Consider the following 19,166-nt stretch of genomic DNA (forward strand, 5'->3'; position numbering starts at 1 on the left):
GATGGATCTTTAATTCACTCCAAGCCATTTCTGGCAGGTTGGTGAGAAGCCAAAAGAATCCTTCTCCAGGGTCACACTGATTACTAGCGTAAGTGAAGACATTTGACTCCAGAATGTCTTGTTGTAGACATTGCCTTCAGGTGGTCATATTTATCTTGAATTAACCTGCATGAGTACTGATTCATTCTTACTTTAGACTTTAGAGATTTAATTTTAAATCGTTGAAAACATTAGTGACGCGGTGGTGCTGGTTTCTGACGGGCACGGTGATGGACGCACCACACACCTCTGTCCTCCATACAGCTGGCTGTATTTCTGGATACCAGCAATGACCAGCGAGCCTCATCCTTCTCAGTCAGAGGTGGAATCTCCCCATAGAGCTGAGCGTTGGTGATGTGGTCCCTCCAACTGACATTTTGAACTTTTCTGAGCATGGGAAACGGGCTCTTTGGCCCACTGAGTCCGTGCCGATCAGCGACTCCAACACTATCCTACACACGAGGGACAATTTTATAATTTCAACAAAGCCAGTTAACCTACAAACCTGTACGTCTTTGGAGTGCTAGGTGAAACCAGAGCGCCCCCGAGAAAACCCACACAATCACAGGGAGAACGTGCAAACTCCATACAGACAGCATCAGTATTCAGGATTGAACCCGGGTCTCTGGTGCTGCAAGGCGGCAAGTCCACCGCTGCGCCACCCTTGCTTCTGTCATAAACGGAGGGCAATGTTATTAAGGTGCTTTGCAGTAGCACAGTAGATACAGTAGCACAATGGATAATCAAGTGGACTATCTGGACCGTTATGGAACACCAGCAAAGGGAATTAAAATTTTCATGCAATTAAATCAATCCAGATATGAAATACTAGTGTCAGGTTAGGTGACAATGAAACAACTGGTCTGCCTTTGAATCATTCACTGATGTTCATCTGATAATAACATAATGCCATACTTACCCAGTCCTGTCCAACAATGATTTCAGACCCACCAAAGTAGAAAGCCACTCCGTTCATTTAGGGATGGACAATAAATGCAGGCCTTGCCAGCTACATTCAAACCATGTGAAATAACAACAAATAAATTGCATTGAATTTACTTTTCAATTTCAGAGGGGGATGGGTTCTCGGTTAAAACCTGGAAGTGCTGTGATGACTAGATTAAAATACCAGCTGCTATAATTGCAAAGAGAGAAATAATTTATCACTTTGAACACTCTTCAATTGAATTGCTTTTCATGCATAGTTGGAATTGCTGCAAATTATTTAAGCACATTTACTTTTATTATTTTTGGTGCCAGCTCTCTGTATTAGCGTCTGACTTTGTGTTCTGCCAGATAATTTTATGGAGGGCAGAAAAAAGATTATTCATCAGCAGAAGTCTTTAGCGTACCCTTGTCACGCTCGTAGTTGCACACCTGGTGCTCTGCTGTATGCTCGGCACCAGGCCGGTGGGCATCTTATTGGCAGCACCATGGAAACATCATCATGAGCCAGATAACACACTCAGAGATATAGTCAAATTCTTATTCAATGCCAAAAAAACATGCAAATACCTTCTTAAAAGTACAAACTTGCCTTCCTGTTCAGGTAAAATGCATATTTTTTTTGAGTTTACGATATTTATAATTTCCAATTACCCTAAAACCTAATAACGTGTGTTATTTTTTTTTCACCTTCTGCCTCTTGTCTGTGTGCCAGATTTCTTCCCAAAGGTGTTCATTGACTAATGTGCTGGTTAGAAGCCAGAATATCTTATGAATGTCTTGTTTTTCTCGCACAAAAAAAAACAGTAAAGAGACGACAATCTAAATGCATGCAGTGAAATTTGTGATTATACTTTTGCAACAACTGTAAGGTAAAAATCACAGTACTGGAATTTAGAGCATGCACCATTACATCTGACTGGTTATTTTCAACTTGAATGTCTATTAATCTGGATCTAAATTGTGGGCACTTTGGGGATTGTTGATAGAATGAAAGATGTGACAAGGATAATAATTTATGGTGTCCATCATCTTTCTACATAGTGCAAAAATATTTGGTAGTCCGAATATAATGATATTTTTCTCACTTTATATTCCCATCAGGGATCCTTATCTTTATCTGATAAGAGACTGTATGGCTTAGCCAGAATTCTTCCTGCGATTTTACCCTCGTATAACAATGTCGTTTTGATGGCTTTGTTTCATAGGCGCCATGTAAACAAATCTTATCTGGCTGTTCAGGAGGTGAAGAGGATTATCCTGAACATGGCTCTATTCAATGCCGGGGACAACGCGTACTCAAGCACTCTTATTGTTAAAATGCCCAAGGATATAAACTTTTTCAAGACAGTAGAAATGGTAAGTGCAACGTTCAAGTTTGCGAATGACTTTGATTCAATGTCATTGCTTCAAGGCGCCATATCTTTGAATGAAAGTCGAATGGTAACAAAACAAAATATCGTTTGTATCATTGGAGTTTGAAACACGTCTTCTGTTTTTTGGAAACTGTCATTACAAATTCGTCGATGAGAAAAAAACGCAATCACTGCAGTATTCCATGTTCAGCTGTATCTTGTCACAATGCACACAATCCCAGAGTTAACTTTAGAATCATATTTAAAATGTTGATCAAAATCAGTGGTAATGTGTACAATAACGTGCAAAAGCTGTTGCATGTGGCATTCGTTGTCAGTTTGCCATAAAGTCACAGCCCTGATGAGTACAACGTCTGCACACTGTCTGCCTGATAGACGGGTTTTTACACAAAACCACTCAAAGGCCTTTTGCCCCAATCTCCACCCATTATGAAAAGTCAGGTTGAGAGGAAATGCATTGGAGAACAGACTGGAGTACAGATGAGAGTGGAGAGAAGCCCAGAATATAAAGAGAGCACCAGGAGATGAGATTACTGGTTATCATATCATATCATATACATACGGCCGGAAACAGGCCTTTTCGGCCCACCAAGTCCGTGCCGCCCAGTGATCCCCGCACATTAACACTATCCTACACCCACTAGGGACAATTTTTACATTTACCCAGTCAATTAACCTACATACCTAGTTATAGGTAACATAGTTATGAGTAACATAGTTAGAGAAAGATTGGTTGGAAGATGAGTGGTTGAGGTACAATCACTGCAAGGTAGGTGAAGAGGTGATTGGGGGGAGGGGGTTGAGAAAACTTGGCAACAGTAGGGTAGATTGTTGACAAATGTTGAAATCTTAGATTAGAACATAACTTGACTCCCAATAAAAGTTAGGTCCTTTACCTACCATCCATCTTTTTCCAGTTATCTGCATTTTCGCCATTAGTGAATGATTCCTCGCTGTTGATCTCAGTAGGCCATTCCTCAGACCCTCAATCCCTATCCAGCAGCCACCTCCGCACCCAACTGGAGACCCCACCCCGTCTTCCCATCTGGCTAAGGATTGCTTTGTTCATCACTTGATATCACCTCTTGCATCCACCAGCAATGGCAATCTAGATTTTGGAAATTAAGCCATATTGACCTAATTTCATACATCCCATATGAACAAATTGTTTACCATTTACATTGATTAGTTGGATCTTCAGAGGCAGATATTTTATAGTTCTAAGCACAAAAATGTTCTGGAGTCAGAGTCATACAGCGTGAAAATGGGCCCTTCGGCCTAGCTTGACCACACTGGCCAACCTGTCCCAGCTACACTGGTCCCACCTGTCTGCATTTAGCCTGTCTTCCTCTAAATCTGTCCTATCCATGTACCTGTCTAACTGTTGAACAAAAGTGCTAAATATACAACCTTGTGCATTGGATATTTAAGTAAATTATGAAAATTCAGATAATTAAACCGTGTTTTTATTTAGTTTTGATACTAAATATATCATAATTTATATTGCTGATACTGTACAATATTTATGCTACTTTTGCTATTTTATTAGCACTGAGGACCTTTCCAACAACTTGAAGATGTACAATTGTGATTTACTGGTTTGCCAATTGAGAGGCCCGGGCTCTCGATTTGCATCCTTATGTTCAGTTGGGCCACGTAAATTCAGTTGATGAAATAAATTGGGGAACAACAGAGGAGTACCAAGAATCTGTACTGGTGTGCAGGTAGATCAAGTAATTAGAAAATTAATAATATTATTTATAATGAGGTGAATCAAATACAGAAGAGAGCTTGTGCCAACACCTGGACTGGACAAGTTCCTTAATGAATAAAGGTTGGAGAGGCTGGTCCTGAATATGCTTTAAGTTGAGAAGAGTGAGGGGGAACTTGACTGCAGCCTACATGATCCTGAGCAGTGCTGGCATTGTTGATATGGGGCTGATGTTTCCTCAAGTGGGTAAATCTCCAACCAAGAGGTGCTGTAAAAATTGAAGGTTTGTTCATTTATATCTGTGATAACACTTGGATATCAAATGCCGACCATGTCAGCAGTGTTCCGCTTCCAATAAGTAATGTGAGGAAACAGTGGCCATCTATTCTACAGCAGTGAGACCACGGATTAAATGAATAAACTAATTAGCAGATAAAATTATTCTTTCAAATGCACTGAGCCCATTATATTCTGTCACCATAAGACTGGCGCACATCAGATTATAGGATATCTACTCAAACAGTAATGGAGGTAATGGATTTATTCTATATTTGCTGGTAGAGGTTAGGTGATGTCATCCGTTCACAAATAATAATTTACTCTTCACCTTTATTGGTTAAGTGATTGCTCATGAAAGACTGTTAACATTAAATATTAAAGATAGTTTGAACAGGTTTGCTTTTCCATGTCAGGAATAATTACTTATTTCTCTCGTTTATTTATTTTGGTCCTGTTTGCACTGACTTATTGGAGATAATATGTATCTTAAATTTGGTAATTTATGAATTCTGTAAGAGCAAATTTCCATTACCATTGTCGTTAATCCTTTGATGTGTTTTTTTAAATGTATTGTTTGAAAGAAAAAGAATTGATAAATTTTAGATTAATTAGCCTTTTATTTCAAAAAATGTTGATTTGCAGATCACGGTTTCATTATCTCCCTAAGATGCTGAGAAATAAGTTATCATTCAAATTAAAAACAAGGGTACTTAGGTAAAAGAAAAGCGTGCAGTGAGTGGCAGCATTGTAAGTGTCGCTTACTTCCACACAGGGCAGACCTGTTCTATGCAGAAATATTTGTGGCAGCAAAACAGTGAGCACGCCCAATATTGCGTGAACTAATTTTCATCCTTCTTTTAATATTGTATAAAAGGATGGGGAAAAAAAACATTTATCCAGTCTTAAATTGATTTTCTTTCGGACAAAGTCTTCCTGATTTTTGTGTCAACTAATTTTCCTCCTGATTTAGTCTCAACTGGTTGCATTTCTACTGCCTGTTGTCCAACTGTGTTTGTGCTCTGAAGAATTAGTGACGTAATCTCCATCATCTTCATACCTACTTTCATCATGTCAAACTCTTTGCTGGTCCTGAGACAGCATTTGCTCTTCATTCTTATCCGGGTTGCATCCTCACTCTGTTTTTTACTCCTGAGAGATCAGGGTTCTTTAACAGGCTGCAGCCTGATGTTGGTCCTGGGGGCCGGGTACAGCGACGGTAGCTCCTCTGTCCCTCCCTTCCCCTCCTCCTTCCCAGATCTCCCTCTATCTTCCTGTCTCCACCTATATCCTTCCTTTGTCCCGCCCCCCTGACATCAGTCTGAAGAAGGGTCTCGACCCGAAGCGTCACCCATTCCTTCTCTCCCGAGATGCTGCCTGACCTGCTGAGTTACTCCAGCATTTTGTGAATAAATCGATTTGTACCAGCATCTGCAGTTATTTTCTTATACTACTAGGGTTCTTTAATACTTTTCTTTTAACAATGTGCCCTTTTCACTAGACCACGCCCCATTGTCATCCTATACAAAGATAGACACAAAAAGCTGGGGTAACTCAGCGGGTCAGACAGCATCTCTGGTGAAAAGTATAGGTGGCGTTTGAGTCGAGACCCTTCTTCAGACTGAGAGTCGGGGGAAAGAGAAACAAGAGATATAGGCATTGATGTAGAGCCTATTTGAACAAATGAATGAAAGATATGCAGAAAAGTAACGATGATAAAGAAAACAGGCCATCTCCACTGTCATCCACACACGCATTGTGCTTCTGATTCGAGCAGATTCTGATGCAGGGGGTAGAATTTTGATGCATCTACCGAAAGGTTTGTGGCCATCACATGGATTGAGGTGTAGACAAAGCTGAGAGGGTCAAAACGTGGTCTGAACGGGTGATGATGTCATTGCTTTTGGCAGTTCCTTGGCCACTCTTGCAGAGATCACTGTCTTTCCATTTGCGTGGAAAGTGGGATGATAACCTTAGTCCTTAGATAAACTATCTGACGTGAACTGTGGTCCATTGTCTGTGATCAGCACAGTAGGAATTTTGTATCTGGTTTATGAATGACGTATGATGGATGGATGATTTCAAAGAAGTCTTCAGTGTTGGGTGTCCACCTACTGTGTGAGTATTCTTCAGGGAAGAAAACCTTGCTTGTACGTGACACCAGGTTTCAGTTATATTTCCTCATCCAGGTGAAACAGATCTGTTGCAACATTTGCCAGTGTCTCTCCAGGACTTAAGAGATGCAATTTATGAAGATCTGTAGGTCACTCATTTTTGGACAGCACCATCTCTGATCAACCCTGGCCCATAAATAACTCTGTAAGACAACCATTCATTCCCTGATATGAAGCACTTGTTTCTGTCATACCCTTTGAAGTTGAGGAATAAATATCTTTTCACTTGTGAAGATCAGGTTACCTTGGTGCACAGTTCAGTTCTTGAATGGGGTTTGGTTCAACCTTGAGTTGTGTCTCCTTTCAACTAACCTGAATAGCTCATTTGAGTTGCATTGTCTCAGCTTGACTGGTGGCCCTCTTAATCTCCTGGAATAATGGCTAAAGCATTGGAGAATGTCTCACCACCTTGATCATCCCAGACTCTGATACACTACGTGTTCATAGGCTTGAGACACCCAAGTGGGTTTTGGCTGTGTGCATGCCTATGCATGTGCTGAGCCAATTCTCTACCTTCTAATTTATTCACAAAATGCTGAACTCAGCAGGTCAGGCAGCATCTCGGGAGAGAAGGAATGGGTGACGTTTCGGGTCGAGACCCTTTGTACCAGCATCTGCAGTTATTTTCTTATACTACTTTTCTCTACCTTCTAAGCCTGTATTCTCTGCAAATTCCCTATGTTCTCTGGTGGGTTTTAACAGGAATGATCCCAAATGACATTACAATCGTGATTTGCCTTTAGTCCTGCTGTAATGCATGTGGTGAATTTTATTAGACTTGCAGCTAGTAAACTACCAAAATAGAATTATATTAAATCTTTATATTTACAGGTGTATTGGGAAGAAGTCCTTCTGAAATCATTATGAATTATGCAAATTAACTGCAAGCATTTTAATGATTAGTCAACCACATTGTAAAAATCTGTATGTGAAACTTTTAGAAAAGTTACTAGTCAGATTATAGATAATTTAAAATTTATAAATGAAAGTTTAAAATATATTTTATGGCCATCAAGAATTTGCATGTATCTTGTGGGTGGTATAAAGTGCATGAATCCTGTTTGAGTTTAATAAATACAATATATTACCACTTCCACACCAAAAAGATATAGTCGATCAATTTAAGATTTTTTTTTGCATGATGCAAAATATAATATTTTTTTGTAAATTATTTTTAATGAGGTAATTGAATGACTTCCTAATTACTTACCTGTATTACAATTGAGTGATGAAATATGAGTGTTTCTGTTAGTGCCTCTAATGATTCTGTAGAGGGGTGCAGGCAAGCAAACTTGGTGGGCAGGAAAAATGTAGCTGAGTTATCAAGGCTGAGCTATCATGATGGCTGTAACACCATGACAATTTTTTTTAACTTGCAGCCTTATTTACTTTTGACATGATCAAATGAACTTAGGAAAAACACAAACAATAAGTAAAATAATTATTTATGAAATAACTGTTTTAGTATTGAAGATAGACACAAAAAGTCGGAGTAACTCAGCGGGACAGGCAGCATCTCTGGAGAGAAGGAATGGGTGACGTTTCAGGTCGAGACCACAAGAACACAAGAAAATAGGAGCAGGAGTAGGCCAACCGGCCCCTCGAGCCCGCTCCGCCATTCAATACGATCATGGCTGATCCTACCCCAACCACCTTCCCACTATCGCCCTTCTTCCCACCCAAAAGAACCTCAGACATTGGTATTAATGCAATGATACATTTATTTCTTGAGGATGTTGCCAGAACTTGAGGACCTGAGCAAGAGGAAGAAGTTGGGTAGGCCACGACTGTATTCCTTGGAGCATAGGAGGATGAGATGTGATCTTATAGAGGTCTATAAGATCATGAAGGGAATAGATAGGGTAGATGCATGGAGCCTTTTACTCGGAGTAGGAGAATCAAGAACACAGAGGCCTAAGATTTAAGGTGAGAGGCAAAAGATTTAATGGGAACCTGAAGTGCAACTTTTTCACACAGCGGGTGGTGGGTGTATAGAATGACTTGCTGGAGCAGGTGGTTGAGGCAGAGACTGTAACAACATTTAAAACATATTTGGACAGGTACATGGATTGGACCTATCCATGGGTTTAGAGGGGTATGGGTCAAACGCGGGCAGGTGGGATTCGTGTATGTGGGGCATCTTGGTCGGCATGGGTAAGTTTGGGTCAAAAATTATTTTTCCATGCAGTATGACTCGCTTCATTGATCTCCTCATTTAAGAAAATATGCACTTGTCCTGGTGGGAGTGGAGCAAATATTCACTAGGTTGGTTCCAGGAATGACCTATTTGCCATACGAGGGAGACTAAATACACCGAGATCATATTCTTTAGAGTTTAATAGGATGAAAAGAGATCAGGGTGAACAACCTATAACAACCTTTAAAGGGTTTGACAGACAACCTCCTGATTGTGGACCGTAGGAACCGGGGGCACAATTTGAAAGTGAGTGGCAGCCTATTTAAGACTGAGATGAGGAGAAATGTCTTCACAGTGTGTCATGAGCCTTTGGAATTCTCCAACCTAAGCTGTGGAGTCTCAGTCACGTTCACTTCTGTCTGAAGATCAATGGGTTATTGGGCATTAAGGGACATGGTGATAATGCTGGAAAATGGCACGGAGGTAGACGCAGCCATGATCTTGATCAATGGCAGAGTGGGCTTTAAAGACCATTTGACCACTCGTGCTCCTGTTGCCTATATTATAACACAAAATGGGCAGTAGCAGAGCTTGCTTTTATGGTGTAAATTGGACAGTGATTCCGGGTTGCCACAAATTTACAGCAAAACAAAAAGATCAAAAAGCCACTGTTCAAGTAGTCCTCCTCCAGAAACTTTGTGATATGGGTACGCCAGCAAAAAGCTTAGCACTGAAGCCCTTGGAAAGGAATGACGTTGCATGATAGCTACACACTGAGTTTGTCAGAAACACGTTACTGTTGTCTGTCAAGCGTAGGCATTTTTTTATTCTCAGCGTGTTAACTCATAATTATCGCAAACCAATTTTCTTGGCAATGAAAATAAGCTTCTACTTGTTTGGAATCTCAATCCTACAGATTTCAATTACCCTCATCCCCATCATCCACAATGGGATGCTCACAAATACCATTTGTGACATTTGCTCATTTTGGCCTAAATAAGCTTCCCATTTTAATGCCAATACTGAAATGCAGCCACAAAGTATTAAGATATTTACCTTAAATGTCTTACCAGAAAGGTTGATAACCACGATGCATCACAGGGTTGAAAGGTTTAACATGCTGCATACGCGCAGGTTCCGAAACCTGACTGGAAATGGAGTTTGCTTATCCTCGGCTGCAGACCTGCTTAATGAATAGCAGGTGGAGTGCACGTTACAGATATCAGAATACAATGAAACAAACTCTGTGCCTGTTCTCCCTTATAGGCTTGCAGCCACCAAAGAGATCGACTGAAATAAGAAAGAAAGGCACAATAACAAAGTAAACAACCCCCTCCCCTCACACCCCCCCTCCCTTCATCCCCCACCCCCACCCCCCCTTTGGGAAATCAAAAACAATTTTCAGTCATTTTCATCCACTTTTTGTATTTTTCACTTTTCAATAGCCACCTGTGCTCTGTTTACTCCCTTTGGGAAAGCAAAAGAAAATTAACTGACACAGTGCCAGTATAGTATGGCGAGTCCGAAACTTGTTGGTTGTAGACGAAGTTTATTGCAGCCGCAATACACGAATACAGAGTTAAACAACAAGGTACAGGACAACCAATACAAACTTACTGTCTTCCTTGAAGACTTCGCCGAACTGACTAAAACGGGCGCCAAACGCGCACATGACATCGCTGGCCAATCAGCGATGTCGCTCCCTGGACCAATCCCCATGGTCGCGTTCCCACGTGACCTCGCTGGCCAATCCGAGGGTTCGACGACCTGGACCATTCTCTATGGTCGCTACATGACCCCCCCCCAGAACCCGAGGTGCGGAACCTAGCAGGGAGCCGGATTTCGCGACCATAACGAGTACGGAGAGGGACAGCCGGAACCACAGGAGCCGGAGGTTCCGGACTTGGTGGAACGGCCGGAACGAGAGGTTCTGGAGGAACTACCGGCACGGGGGGTCCTGGAGGAACTGCCGAAACGGGGGGTCCTGGAGGAACTGCCGGAACGGGGGTTTCCGGACTGGGCGGAACTAACGGAGGTTGGCCTCTCCTAGGGGTTTGACCGACCAGGACTGGTTGATCCGGGTCCAAATGGGCCGGTTTGAGCCGGGACACCGAGACGAGTTCACTCTTGCCGCCCATGTCTAAGGTGAAAGTAGCCGTCCCCTTACGTAAAACCCGGAACGGCCCTTGATAGACCCTTTGCAACGGGGCGCGATGGGCATCTTTACGCAGAAAAACAAACTCACAGTCCTTCAGGGAAGACGGTTCATGTACCATGGGACACCCATGACGTGAAGTCGGAACTGGAGCCAGGGAGCCCACCCGTTCCCGGAGAGATGCTAACGCTGATGGGACTGTAGGGAGCAGGTCTGAAGGGTCCGGAAACAGATCTCCGGGTACTCGAAGTGTCGAGCCATATACTAGCTCTGCGGACGACGCACCGAGATCTGGCTTAGGAGCAGTCCGGATGCCTAAAAGAACCCAAGGGAGTTGGTCTACCCAGTCCGGGCCTTCAAGCCTTGCACTGAGGGACGCCTTAAGTTGGCGGTGGAACCTTTCTACGAGTCCATTTGCCTGGGGGTGATATGCAGTTGTGGGTTGTAACTTGGACCCGTACAGTTCCGCCAGCGCGGCCCAGAGGGACGAAGTGAACTGTGGCCCTCTGTCAGTTGTAATAACTGCCGGGACCCCGAAACGAGCTACCCAATGGAGGGCCAAAGTCCTAGCACAAGACGCTGACGAGATATCAAACAATGGGAAAACCTCTGGCCACCGGGTGAACCGATCCACCACCGTGAGGAGGTGGGTGTAGCCCCGGGAGGAAGGTAAAGGCCCGACCAAATCCACGTGGATGTGGAAAAAACGAAAAGCCGGGACCTCGAAATCCTGTACGGGGGGCTGGACGTGGCGCTGGACTTTAGCGGTCTGACAGGGCACGCAGGAACGTGCCCACCCCGCTACCTGTTTCCGCAGGCCATGCCAGACAAACCTCGTTGCTACCAAGGCAGAGGTGGAGCGGATGGACGGGTGCGCCAGCCCATGAATGGCATCGAAAACCCGGCGCTGAAGGGAGGGCGGTACTACCGGCCTGGGACGAGGAAGAGAAACATCGCACCAGACTTTCGTGCCCTCCGACCCACAAGCTACCTGGGCCAACTTCAATCCCGAAGTGGTGGACCGGTAAGCCGAAACGGTATCCGCTAGGAGCTGTGCCTCCGCAAGCTCCTGGGGATCCACTTCGCAGTCCACCGCCGAAATAGGGGGAAAAGCAGGTCTAGACAGGGCGTCAGCAACGGCATTAAGCTTACCCGCGACATGACGGACATCTGTGGTAAATTCGGAGATAGCAGTTAGATGCCGCTGCTGGCGGGCCGACCATGGGTCAGACAATTTCAAAAAAGCAAATGTTAATGGCTTGTGGTCCGTAAATGCCACAAATGGGCGGCCCTCGAGGAAGTACCTGAAATGACGGACAGCTAAATAGAGAGCTAGAAGCTCTCGGTCAAACGCGCTATATTTCATCTCGGCCGAATTTAGTTGCCGGCTGAAAAACGCTAAAGGCTGCCAATGGCCACCGACCTGCTGCTCCAGAACCCCGCCCGCCGCCACGTCAGAGGCGTCAACCGTCAGGGCCGTGGGGGCGGAGGGGCTCGGATGGACCAACATGGTGGCGTCTGCCAAGGCTGCCTTAGCTGCTGTAAAAGCCGACTCTGCAGTCGGGGACCACAACAACTCTACCGGATTCCCCGCAAGGCATTGGAAAAGCGGGCGCAGGACTCGCGCCGCTGCCGGAACAAATCTATGGTAGAAATTAACCATGCCTACGAACTCCTGCAGCCCTTTTACTGTGGTGGGCCTGGGAAAAGCCCGGATAGCCTCTACCTTCTCGGGCAAAGGGGCGGCGCCGGCAGGAGTAATTCTGTGCCCTAGAAAATCGAGAGCAGGCAGGCCGAATTGACATTTGGAGGGTTGGATAATGAGCCCGTGGTCTTGGAGCCGCTGGAACACGGTCCGCAAATGGACCTGGTGTTCCTGCACTGAGGGGCTGGCGACCAGGATGTCGTCCAAATAAATAAACAAAAAGGGTAAACCCCGGCCCACGCGGTCCATCAGTCGCTGGAAAGCCTGTGCCGCGTTCTTTAAACCGAAAGGCATACGCAACCATTCAAACAACCCGAACGGAGTAATAGTTGCAGTTTTCTGTATGTCCTCCGGTCGCACCGGAATCTGATGGTATCCTCGCACCAAATCGATTTTGGAAAACACCACCGCTCCTTCCAGCCCAGATGAAAAGTCCTGTAGGTGCGGTATGGGGTAGCGATCAGCCGTGGTGACAGCATTGAGACGCCGATAATCGCCACATGGCCTCCACCCCCCAGATGCCTTGGAGACCATGTGTAACGGCGAGGCCCACGGGCTGTCAGACTGACGGACAATTCCCATTTCCTCCATCTTCCTGAACTCCGCCCTTGCCACCACGAGTTTGTCTGGCGGTAGTCTCCTGGCCCGAGCGAAAACGGGAGGGCCTTCGGTGCGGATGTGATGGACCACACCGTGCTTAGCCGAAGGTGCGTCAAAACGTTGGACGAGCAGCTCTGGGAACTCTGCCAGAATCGCAGCATACGAGTCGGGGGCCGCGACGACGGCCTGGACAGTAGGGCTGGGCGAGGAGGCGATTGTCGGAGCGACGTGCTCATCTTCGGCAGAGGGTCGGAGGTCGTTACCGCGGACATCAGGAACCAGTGAAAAAGCCCAGAGAAAATCTGCGCCCAGGATCGCTTGTTTGACGTCGGCTATGATGAATGGCCATTCGTACGTGCGGAGGCCTAACACAAGGGACATCTTCCGTGTACCGAAAGTGCGAATTGGGCTGCCATTAACCGCGATGAGGGTGGGACCTGTCTTACCCGATCTGGTTTCGAGGTCGGTCGGCGGCACTATGCTGACGATGGCTCCCGTGTCTACCAAAAATTCTGTGTCCGTGAATCGATCATGGACATAGAGGCGCCGGTTCTGGCCAATCGTAACTGCCCCTATGTACGATCGGCCGAGGCATTTCCCGCAAAGGTACAAGGCAAACGACAGTTGCGGGATTCGTTACCCCATCGTAGGTGATAATAGCACCAGCCGCGCTTGTGCGGATCTTTTTGGCGGGCTTTCGAAGAATTGGCGGGAGACGTGGCGCCATCTTGCCGTCGCTGTGGCGTGGTCACCGATGTCGAGACTTTGTTGATTGAACCACTTGCCTTGTTTTTTGCCGCTATGAGCGCGTCCGCTTTCGCTGCATATGCTTCGGGGTCCTTAAAAGAACAATCCGTGAGCAGCAGTCGGACATCCTCGGGAAGTTTCTCGCGGAATGCCTGTTCAAACATCGGGCAATCCGTATGCTCACCGGCTAGCATCATCATTTCGGCCATGAGGACGGAAGGCAGTTGGTCTCCAAGATCCGGTAGGTGCAGAAGTTTTGCCGCACCACCATGCTTATTAAACCCGAAGGTTCGCAGTAATACCTTCTTCATGGCCTCGTACTTGTCTTCCGCAGGTGAATTTACGATGAACCGCATCACGCGCTTGGTTGTGTCCGGCGATAGAGCGCTGACGAGGTAGAAGTACTTTGTGGATTCGTCCGACACCTTCTTTATATGGAATTGAGCCTCGGCGTGGATAAACCAAGCTTGCGGTGCGTACGTCCAAAATAACGGAAGATGGACGCCCGCCGCGCTTGACTCCGGTGTGCCCTGCTCGGTCATCGTCAACGAGGCGTCGGGTTCCTGCTCAGTCGGTGATCGTCCAGATCACGTCAGGGTCACCAATATGGCGAGTCCGAAACTTGTTGGTTGTAGACGAAGTTTATTGCAGCCGCAATACACGAATACAGAGTTAAACAACAAGGTACAGGACAACCAATACAAACTTACTGTCTTCCTTGAAGACTTCGCCGAACTGACTAAAACGGGCGCCAAACGCGCACATGACATCGCTGGCCAATCAGCGATGTCGCTTCCTGGACCAATCCCCATGGTCGCGTTCCCACGTGACCTCGCTGGCCAATCCGAGGGTTCGACGACCTGGACCATTCTCTATGGTCGCTACAATAGACTGATTACCTGTATGGTGGTCACAATCTTTACAAAGATCTTAACAAAATCTTACTCTCCAACTTTTGGCACCTTAATGTAAAACTATTTGCCTTTGCAGCAATTAAATTTGTAGTCAGACTTTTAAAAGCTATAATAATTTAAAGAATAATGGAGGTGGGTTGTGATGAGATTGAGGTTGGTGAAAGGGGGAAGAATATGGTGTTGCCGTAAAGCAATAGATTCATAAAGTAGTAAGATTCTGCTTGGATTTGTTTCCATTGCATTAATCTGGAACATGATCCTGATGCAGGCATGAATAATTCTCAGTGATAATTTTCCTTGCCCACTGATCCACCCCACTGTCTTTCAATCATAATTGCTGCAAAGGCAAACAGTTTTAATTTTATTAATCTGATTTCACACATTCTGGGAAAGAAATGGACAGAAATTCTTTAAGAAAATACCTGGGCTTTTACAATATTTAAGTATAAGAGACATCTAATGATAAATACTAGTTTCTAGTTACTTGGAGTTACAACTCATTGATCATGTGGTCATGCAACTTTGAACCACCACTTAATACCCAGTTCAATTTTTAAACCAGAGAACAATGACAACACATCAAAAGTACTTACTCGGCAATGACTCAAAATGGTGAAAGATGTTATATAAATGTTAATCATTTTCTGTGTTCCTTCATCAAAATTGACGTTTCAAGAAATTTCTGGTCAGACATTTAAGGTTCAAACAAATTTACCTAGCACAGAGTCTCATATCCAGAGTAGGGGAATCGAGAACCTGAGGACATAGGTTTAAGTTAAGGGGAAAAAGATTTAATAGGAATGTGAGGGGTAACATTTCCACACAAAGGTTGCTGGGTGTGTGGAATGAGCTGCCGGAGGAGGTAGTCGAGGCAGGTACTATCACAACGTTTAAGAGATATTTAGACAGGTACATGGCTAGGACAGGTTTAGAGGAATATATGGGCCAAACACAGGCAGGTGGGACTAGTGTAGATGGGACATATTGGTCAGTGTGGGCCGAAGGGCCTGTTTCCACACGATGACTCTATTCATTATGTTCAAAATGAATGTCCATAAAAATGCCTCCCTTTACTGACATTAGACTTCCTCAGTTATTAAATATAGTTTTATTTAATAAGTTTACAAATGTTTAAAATAATTACATGGGTATTGGTCAATTCAATGATTTTTTTTAATTACAGGTGGAGAAATATGTAATTTGTGGTGTGACTGAGGAAGAAAATTCAACATGCCTGGAATGCAGCATTGGACATTTGTACATGAATTCTCAATCAAAGGTACACAAATTCTAGTGAGGGGATGTAACTCATTTCAGCGGTGAGTTAACATGCTGAAGCCAGAGCTAAATGAAAAGGATGCAAATGTCTCATACTCCCTCCACGATCTAATGGGTCAGATTACAATTCTACAGGAATCTAGCAGCAATGTAAGCATCAGCATCTTCAGAGTTTCAGCATGTACCCTCGGTCGCACACAAGTACAGAATATGCCGACCTTTCTTGGTGCCCACAACTTTAATTTCAGAAAGTAACTTGCAGAGCTGAAAGGCTTGCGCGCACATCCCACCTGGCCCCTCAACTTTACAGCAACCCCAATGTAACCTTTAGGGCGACATGGTGGTGCAGCGGTAGAGTTGCTGCCTCACAGTGCCAAAGACCCAGGTTCGATTCTGACCGCAGGTGCTTGCCTGTACGGAGTTTGTATGTTCTCCCTGTGACCGCTTGGGTTTTCTCTGGGTACTCTGGTCTCCTCACATATTCCAAAGACGTTGCAGGTTTGTAGGTTGTGTGGGATGCTGGTTTAAACCGAAGATAGACACAAATTGCTGGAGTAAGTCAGTGGGACAGGTAGCATCTCTGAATAGAAGGAATGGGTGTCCTTTTGGATTGAGACCCTTCTTCCGACTGATAGTCAGGGGAGAGGGAGATACAGAGATGAGGAAGTATAAGATGTGAAAATGAGACAAAGGGGATGGAGATCAAGGAACATGTAGGATATATCATTGTTAGCTAGGAGAAGATGACAACAAAGCAAACAGAGATCAAATGTAATCGAGGACAGTCAGACAGGTCGAAGAACTGGGAAGGGGAGAGGTTGGAGAGAGAGGGAAAACAAAGGTTACCTGAAGTTAGAGAAGTCAATATTCATACTGCTGGTGTGTAAGCAGACCAAGCAAAATATGAGGTGTTCCTCCAATTTGCGCTGGACCGCACTCTGACAATGGAGGAGGCCCAGGACAGAAAGGTCTGTGAGGGAATGGGAGGGGGAGTTAGTGTTTAGCAACCGGGAGATCAGGCGGGTTTAGGCGGACTGTGCGGAGGTGTTCGGCGAAATGATCGTCGAGCCTGCGCTTAGTCTCGCTGAGGGAGAGGTTCACAAAAAGTCTAAAGCAGGGTCCTGAACCAAAACATCACCGATCCATGTTCTCCAGAGATGCTACCTGGCCCGCTGAGTTACTCCAGTACTGTGTTTTTTGTTTCGTAAACCAGCATCTGCAGTTCATTGTGTCAATGTCTTCCTCTCAATCTTAGTTTCAGGATGAAAGTTTCAACTTTATTGCAGAAATCCTTAACGTGGAATCATTCTAGAAAATATGATGAGCAGCCTTTCTAAGACCTTGACATCATTTTTAGAATTAGTGACCAAAATTGAACACTCTATCATGGCCCAATCAATTTTTTATATAGATTTAACATTTTCCTGCTTTTATGAACACTTCACGAGCTTTTCTCACAACATATTGTGCCACTTTCAAGGATTTATTTATAACATGCAGCCAGGTCTCTGTTCCTGCACACAGTTTAGAACTGTGACATTTTGTTTATTTTTTCTTTTCCTGCTGCTACTGTTTGTAGAAGTGTTAATGTTGTACTTCCTCCTCGTCAATTCATCTGTGTTAAATGATTGAAAACTCTAGTCTTTTCTATTTGTCACCTAGGTGGAACTGAATTTTCTTCTTGATACCAGCAAGCTTACCAGAGCAGAGAGAGACCTTGTCATCACTATTAATGCAACATGGTAAGCATTTTGTACGTAACTAGGCTCTGTGCCGAATATATGTCCTTGATGAAATGTAGAAACAAAGAACTGCAGATGCTGGTTAATACACAAAAGGTCACAAAGTGCTGGAGTAACACAGCAGGTAAGGCAGCATCTCTGGAGAATGTGGATCGATGACATTTCGGGTCGAGACCCATCTTCAGACTGAAGGGTCTGAAGAAGGGTCGAGACCCAAAATGTCACCCATCTATGCTCTCCAGAGATGCTGCCTGACCTGCTGAGTTACTCCAGCACTTTGTGTCCCTTGGTGAAATGTTGAGGGTAGAGTATTGCTGCAGTTTTCCTTTGAACTCTTGGTAGGAAGCACATTTATCATCTAACCTGTAGAGAAATATTATAAACTAGGGATGGATCATTCAGGGGATTAATGCACAATAAAATCACTGCTAAACTAATGAGAGTGAACACATGCCGTCAGTATTTTTTGTAGCCGAAATTAAAACAATATACATATTATTTCAGTAGGCCACTGGGCATGTGTAAGCTAATTATTACTTCCTTACTAGATAAACAGATGCATTTCACACATCTAACATTGTGTATTTCCTGTGTTTACTTTTATAGTAAAAATGAGCAGCGTCTGGATTTACTTCATGACAATTTTATCTCTCTTAATATGCCCTTAAAATATGAGATTGCTGTTATAGTACATGGGTAAGTAATCTATGAGCCATAGCAAAATAATTGTTGACTACAATGTGGTAATGCTCTGATGCATGTTTAAGATGCAATCATTTTTTTTAGCTCTGTTTTGTGAAGTGTCATCTTCAGAACAAAGCAGCAGTGTAAGACAATCACACATTAGTGTCTTACTGTAGTGCACGTACTTGAAATATCAAACGGCAATACCAATCCTCAAACTGATGAGAGTAGCATCTAACTACCGTAAACATCTAATCGAATATTTCATCACTGGAGAAAAATGTAAACAATGTGGCGGTCCCTGGTGGTGAGCCACGTGTGGTGCGAACCCTCGGCGGGGGGGGGGGGGGGGGGTCGCAGAACTTGGAATGGGGAGGAGGGGCAGTTGGTAGTGGAGTTCCAGGAGGAGTTGAACTGGTTTGGGGAGCTGTTGGTGCTTGAGGAATAAAGAAAACCGCTTGACGCATGTCCCGCTTCATTGGCTTTGCTTGACACTCGTGTCTTGCTTCACCAAACAGAATTTCAGACTTTAGTCTAAAAGTAGAATTGCTTTAAAAAGAATTATATACGGGAATTAAACTTAATTAAATGGCATAAATAATGTGGAGAAGTGCAGAGTGATGTTTTAGGGAAGTTAAACCAGTGTTAGACATACACAGTGAATGATGGCCCTGGGTGCGTTG

General features: G+C 44.4%; 1 protein-coding gene across 1 annotated transcript in view; it reads left to right on the forward strand.

Annotated features, from left to right (window-relative positions):
* Positions 1–19,166, forward strand: part of itga4 (integrin alpha 4) — a 102,055-nt gene that overhangs the window by 59,058 nt on the left and 23,831 nt on the right. Inside the window, exons 18-21 of the mRNA XM_078404032.1 lie at positions 2,193–2,343; positions 15,963–16,058; positions 17,720–17,799; positions 18,406–18,495. Of these exons, the coding sequence (XP_078260158.1) occupies positions 2,193–2,343; positions 15,963–16,058; positions 17,720–17,799; positions 18,406–18,495 (417 nt within the window). The remainder of the gene's footprint in view (positions 1–2,192; positions 2,344–15,962; positions 16,059–17,719; positions 17,800–18,405; positions 18,496–19,166) is intronic.

The sequence above is a fragment of the Rhinoraja longicauda genome, chromosome 8 (genome assembly GCF_053455715.1).
Source record: "Rhinoraja longicauda isolate Sanriku21f chromosome 8, sRhiLon1.1, whole genome shotgun sequence".
Classification (NCBI taxonomy): domain Eukaryota; kingdom Metazoa; phylum Chordata; class Chondrichthyes; order Rajiformes; family Arhynchobatidae; genus Rhinoraja; species Rhinoraja longicauda.